At 44.4% G+C, this 6566-nt stretch overlaps 1 protein-coding gene across 3 annotated transcripts in view; it reads left to right on the top strand.

Moving 5' to 3' along the window:
• The window catches only part of SPNS3 (sphingolipid transporter 3 (putative)), a 76300-nt gene that overhangs the window by 23764 nt on the left and 45970 nt on the right, over nt 1-6566 (top strand). Inside the window, exon 9 of one of the 3 annotated variants that reach the window (XM_029212877.1) lies at nt 806-862. The exons of the other annotated variants lie outside the window; for them this stretch is intronic. Coding sequence (XP_029068710.1) covers nt 806-862 — 57 coding nt within the window. The remainder of the gene's footprint in view (nt 1-805; nt 863-6566) is intronic. 3 annotated transcript variants of the gene reach the window in all.

The raw sequence follows: 6566 nt of genomic DNA, 5'->3' as shown, positions 1-6566 counted from the left end.
CCACCCATCCATCCACCCACCCACCCACCCACCCATCCACCCATCCACCCATCCCTCCTTCCATCCGTCCACCCATCTGTTCACCTTCTCAGATTGTAGGAACCAAAGTTCTTCTTGTACTTTCTCTGCCAGTTCTGGGGAGATTGATAGGGCTTCCTGGGAAGGCCCACAGGAATGTGGGTATGTGTACTGCTAGTGTGTGCACGCATCTAAGTGTGAATATATGCAGGTCTGTGAATATGAGTGCAGATATGTGTGCTTTTGTGTGAATACACCTCTGTGTCTGTACAGCCATGCTCCATGTATGTTGCATATACATGTCATTCATTCTATATATGCATAGTATGTATGCGTGTGTCCATGTATGCTGTTTTGCATACATGTCTGTGCATGAGTGTGCACATGTGTCAGGGCAAACAGATAATTGTGTGGGATGTGTGTGTACGTGTGTGTCTGCAGCTGCCTATAGCTTTCATCCAACTGCTTCTGGGCTCTAGCTGCATTGCGTGGGAAGGAAGGGTTTTTGGAGGCATCGTGGGCATGCCTGTCCTCAAATTTCCTGAAGTAGGGCCAAGTCGTGCTGTCTGTTTCATGGCAATAAGGTTTCCTGAGCATATAAAATCTGGTCTGGGGCCTTCCGTGGGGGAGCCCGTTCCCTGGGGCCCACCTGCAGGAGCAGAGGGTTCCATCTCTTCCCCCCTTCCAGTCCCCTTGGCAGGGGAACTTGACTTCTTGGCTGTTAATTGGGATCCAGACACACACAGCAGGTCTTGGCTCACACCGTCTTCTTTGGCCTTCTTCCCAGAGCCGCTGCCCTTCAGAGGAGAAAGGGTTTGTACCCAGAGGAGGGACTGAGCCCAAGGTAGGAGCTCCATCATCACTTGTCTGATAGCTGGAGGATGTGGCTGAACATTGGCAGTCCCCCCTTGGGTGGGCTTTGTGGTCCAGAGGAAGTAGCAGGAGTTGGGGGATGACAATGAGCATGCATTGAGGCATCTGAAAGACCTGGACATCGTTCCTGCTTCTTCACTTACTAGCTGTGTGAGCTAGGGCAAGATCTTGACCTTGCTGAGAGTCAGTTTTCTCAGCTGTAAAATGGGAGTGTTCGTACTTTCCCCTTGGTTTCATTGAGGAGCTAAATGAACTTTTGGACCTGTTCTAGTTAGTATAGATATATAATGAAACTCAGTGGTTTAAAATAAGAAAAACACTTATTTTGCTCACGAATTTGCAGTTTGGGCAAGGTGGGGGGTGGGGCTGACATATCTCTTTTCCACTTGGGCTTAACTACGCAGAATGCGGGTGGGGGAACTGGATCGTCAAAGGCTGAGGGCCGCCTGATGGTTGATGCTGGCTGTTGGCTGAGACCTTAGCTGGAGCTACTGGCTAGAGCAGCTGCCTGTGACCTCCCCATGTGGCCTGAGCTTCCTTACAACATGGTGGCCGGCTTCCAAGGACTAGAGTCTTGAGAGAGCCAGGTGAAGCTGTGTTGCCTTTGAGGGCCTGCCCTTGAAAGTTATACAGCATCACTTGCACTGCATTCTGTTCTTCACTTGAGCCACAACTTCTTGCTCAGATTCGAGGGGAGAGAGAACGGATTCACTCTTTTTGGTGGAGACTAGCAGTGATCTGAAAGAGCATGTGGAAATATTACAGTGACTGTTTTGGGAAAATACAGTCTGCTACATGCCCCAAGGGTTCCTCCTTCACTGAGCCCTGGGTCAGTGACATCTAACATTACGGGGAGGAGTGTCTGGGCATGTGGCCATGAAACCCCACAGGTGTAACCCTACCCCCGCCCAGGGTGTCTCTGGTTCTGTGCTGCTCTTCCTGTTTCACAGGTGAGAAACCTGGGAGTGGGGGTCTTCACCCTTAAACGCTGCTGGGCTTCACGGGCCGAGGGAGCAGAGGTCTCAAGGAGCAGAGCCGAGGCCACGGTGAGGTGGCTGTGAGGCAGGTCCCAGCCAGGATGAGCAGAAATGTTCACTCACTTATCAAATATTTCCCAAGCACCTCCTGTGTGCCAGGCACTGTTCTAGGCTTTGAGGATGATGCAGCATTGAACAAAACAGGCAAGAATATGTATGCAGTAAAATAAATGGTATGTTAGATGGAAACGAACAGAGCATGGAAAGTGGACAAGAAGAGGGACTGGGCTGTGCAAGATGGTCAGGGAGGCCCCACAGAGATGGTGATGCTATAGCAGCAACCTGAAGCAAGTGAGAGAAGGAGCCATGTGGATACAGGGGTAGAGCGGGGGAGAGCTCTCCATGCAGAGGGAAGAGCAAGTGCAAAGGTCCTGAGGGGGAAATCATGCTGGTGTCTTCTAGGAAACGTGGTTGGAATGGGGCGAGCCAAGGTAGAGCAAAGGAGATGAGGTCAGAGGGAATGCCGGGGGTGGGGTGGCGTGGGTGGGGCACTGATTGTGCGGATCCCTGCACATAGAATGAACTTGACTTCCAATTTAAGTGAAATGGGAAACCACTAGAGAATTTCTAGCACAGAAGTGATGCTCTGACTGATGGTTTGTATCAGTCACCTATTGCCGAGTAACAAATCACCCTAAAACGTAGTGGCTTAAGACAACGATTTATTATTTCTTATGATTCTGTGAGTTGGCTGGATGGTTTCTTGCCTGGTTTCACCTGTGCTCACTCCTGTGGCCGCCTTCACCTGGAAGACTGGGTGGGGTGGGACATCCAAGCTGGCCTCACTCGTGTCTGGCCGTCAGCTGGGGCTCCTCCATTCTCCTCCATGTGGCCTCTTGTCTTCCACTGGGTGAAACCGGTTACTTACATGGTGGTCTCAGGGCCGCATTCCAAGAAAGCAAAGTGGAAGCTGCAAAGTCTCTTAAGGCCTAGGCCAGGAACAGCACAGCATCACTTGTGCCTTATTTTATTGGTTGAAGCAAGGTGTGAAACTGACCCGGTTTCACCATGGGAAGGGACTGTACAAGGGTGTGAATACCAAGAAGGGTGATTAATTGGGGGCTGTTTTGTAACTACCTACCACGTAGTTTACCAAGGTCTCTCTGGCTGCTGTGTTGATAATAGAATGAAAAAGGACAAAGACAAGAGACAGGGGAACCCATGAGGAGGCTTTCCAATATTATAGGCAAGAGACACCTGTGGCTTGGATTGGGCTACTTATGGAGGAAGTGTGAGGAAGCGGTCAGATTCCGGGTACGTTTTGGAAGTAGAATCAACAAGATTTCCTGACGGGTTGGGTGTGGAGTGTGAGAGAAATGGATGAGTCGAGGGCAACTCCAGGGTTTTGGGCCTGAGCAACTGGAAACAAGGAGTTGCCATTTACTGAGACGGAGAAGGCTGGAGGGAAGTACGGAGTTGTTGTTGGTTTGTTTTTTTTTTTGGAAAGGGTGGGATTAGGAGTTCAATTTTAGACATGTTGAATTTGAGATGCCTTTTAGGACGTTCAACTGCAGACGTTAAGAGGCAGTTGGAAATTTATGAGTCTGGAGTTCAGGAGAGAGGTCTAGGCTGGTTATGTAAAGCCGTGAGACTGAATGAGATCAGCAAAGGCCTGAGCTTGGATAGAAAAGAGAAGAGGACCAAGGATCACACTCTGGGGGACTCCACACGTCAAGGATATGGAAGCATCATGCTATCACAGTGAAATCAAGTGATGAGACCAACAATTCAATCCACCACACTCTATCAATGACCTTTCTATTTTTATCTGGGGGAAATTAAAAAAAAAAACAAAAGCAAAACCAGAAAAGCACAAAGAAGGAGATAACAATTTTCCATTTTCTCATCCCCTAGAATCAGCTACTCTTAACATCTTGGCCTGTTTGCTTCTACTTTTGTGATGTGACCATCCTTCTATATGTGCCTCTGTATATAAACCCAGATTTATGTTTAGAAATACTTTTGTTAAACTGAGGTTATCTGGTAATTTTAAAAACAGATTTATTGAGATGAAATTCAGGTATCATACAATTTAAAGTACAAAATTTAATGGTTTTTAGTATATTCACAGAGGTTTGCAATCAACACCACATCAATTTTAGAACATTTTCATCACCTCAAAAAGAAACTTTATAAGACAATAGAATAAATGCATTTCTTGGGCTTCCTATAAAAAAAAAAGAAACTTCATATTCATTATAAATTATTCACCATTTCCCCCTAACCATCCTCTATTCCAGCCCTAGGTAACTGCTAAGCTGCTTTCTGCCTTTATAGATTTGCCTATTCTGGATATTTCATGTAAATAGAATCATATAGTGTTTAATTCATTTATATGAATTTACCTGAAGAAATTGAAGTGAAATCAAAGGACTTGGTTAACTTCAAATTAATTTTAAAACTTTGGACTTATTGATGAATCCTGATCAGCTTTCTTATACCTCCCCCTTCTTCTCTCCCCAGTCTCCCGGTTTTTGTTAGTTATATTATTATTTTTACTTTTTCTAGATTTATAACACAGTCTGTTCTCTAAGCATAATCCTTAGATCTGGGACAGTAGTCTCAGATTTAAATAGATTCAATACTCATTCTCCATCTGTTGCATAGATGCTCCATTCCTGAGTTCTTCGTTTTGGTTCAACTCCTAACTGAGTAGATTTTGTGGTTAAATAGTTTTTAATCCATTCTGTCCCCCTTTCCAAACCAAAAAGGGCTAGAGAGGTGGTTTTCCTTTGGTTCATTTATGTTTGAGGTTGTCTTCTCTTTCCCTCTTTTCTTGAAGAGAAAAAGGTATTGTTGGCTCACATTTTCTTCCTTTCATTACTTTGCAAACATTTGTTCCATTGTCTTTTTGTATCAAATATTGCTGTGAAGAATGAAGTTTAAAAAATCTTTCATATCGATTCACTTTTTCATCTGGATACCTGAAGATTATATTATTTATCCTTGAAATTCAGTGGCTTAGGTAGTGTATTAGTTATCTCTTGCTGTGTAACAAATCATCCCCAAATGTAGTTGTTTAAGACAGCACACATTTATTATCTCACAGTTTCTGTGGGTCAGGAATCCAGGCATAGCTTAGTTGGGTCCTCTGCTTCATGGTCTCTTGTAGGCTCCAATCAAGGCGTTAGCCCAGGGTCTGTGATCTCATGTGAAGCCTCAACTAGGGAGGGATCTGCTTCCAAGCTCACTCAGTGGTTGTGGGCCTCATTCAGATCCTTCTGCGATGTTGGATCGAGGGCCTCAGCTCCTCATTGGCTATTGGCTGGAGTCTGCTCTCAGTTCCTTTGCTATGTTGGCTTCTTTCTTATGGCAGCTCCCTTCCTGAATATGTGTAGGCTGAGAAGGCAATAGAAGAGTCTATCAAGGGGAGTCACGGTCTTTTGTAACCTAATCACGGAAGTGGTATCCCATGACTTTTGCTGTATCCTGCTCATGAGAAGCACATCCCTAGGTCCAGCCCACACCCAGGATGAGATACAAGAGGCAGGGGTCTCTGGAGCCATGTTAGAAGCTGCTTGCAACAGCTAGGATATATCTCAATGCTAAATATTCTATATCATATAAAAGTTTGTTCATAACAGTGTTCTTATCTGCTGAATCAGCACTGAGTATCCTCCTTCCCCCTCTCATCTCTTTGAATATTTCTTATGTTTGTTTATTTGTTGAGTTTTTTTTTTTTTTTTTTTTTTTAACCTGTGTTGGATCATCTTCTGGGCCCGGACTAGGGTAAGGCCAGCAAGGCATAAGGGTACACAATTTAAGGAGGCACTCACTCCCAGGGGCTAACCCTACACTTGTGCAACCCAGAGACTGAGTACCTCCTTAAATTTGGTACCCTATGTGTCTCACTTGCCGTGCTCTAGTCCCAGCCCTGATCTACTTCACCTGTCTTTCATATCATTTACTTCTCTCTAAATGTTTTCTCTTTTTCTTTTTTAAAGTTTTTATTTTAATGTGGACCATTTTTAAAGTATTTATTGAATTTATTACAATATTGCTTCTGTTTTATGTTTTTTGGGGTTTTTTTTGGCCACAAGGCATGTGGGATCTTAGCTCCCCAACCAGGGATCGAACCCGCACCCCCTGCATTGGAAGGCGAAGTCTTAACCACTGGACCACCAGGGAGGTCCCAATGTTTTCTTCTTTGTGTTTTTTAAAAATCAGTCAATCTGTGAGATTATCTCAAGCCTTTCTCTATATTGGTGATTCTACTTTGGTTGATGTCTATTCTGTTTCTGACTGTTTTTAATTTATTAGTTCTGTAATAATGTTGTTTATTGCTTTGCTCCTCCATTTATTCCCTTAAGTCTGCAATATCCTTTTATATCTCATCCTATTGGGGGTTCATTTCATTTTTGAGCTCTTTATTGAATTACTATTCAATGTAGTTTGAAACAATTATAAGGTATTTCCTTCTGCTCCTTCTATCATCTGTCTTCTAGGTTGGGTTCTTTTTTCTTCCTTCCTCCTTTTCTTTCTTCTTCCTTCTCCACCTTTCCCCCTTTCCATTTCCTCTGTTTCTCCCTCCCTCCCCCTCCCTCCCTCCCTCTTCCTTCCTTCCTTCCTTCCTTCCTTCCTTCCTTCCTTTCTTTCTTTCTTTCTTTCTTTCTTTCTTTCTTTCTTTCTTTCTTTCTT

Source organism: Monodon monoceros, unplaced genomic scaffold (assembly GCF_005190385.1).
Source record: "Monodon monoceros isolate NGI ecotype Baffin Bay Population unplaced genomic scaffold, NGI_Narwhal_1 Super_Scaffold_9, whole genome shotgun sequence".
NCBI classification, from domain to species: Eukaryota; Metazoa; Chordata; class Mammalia; order Artiodactyla; family Monodontidae; genus Monodon; species Monodon monoceros.
This window is presented reverse-complemented; position numbering and strand designations above follow the sequence as displayed.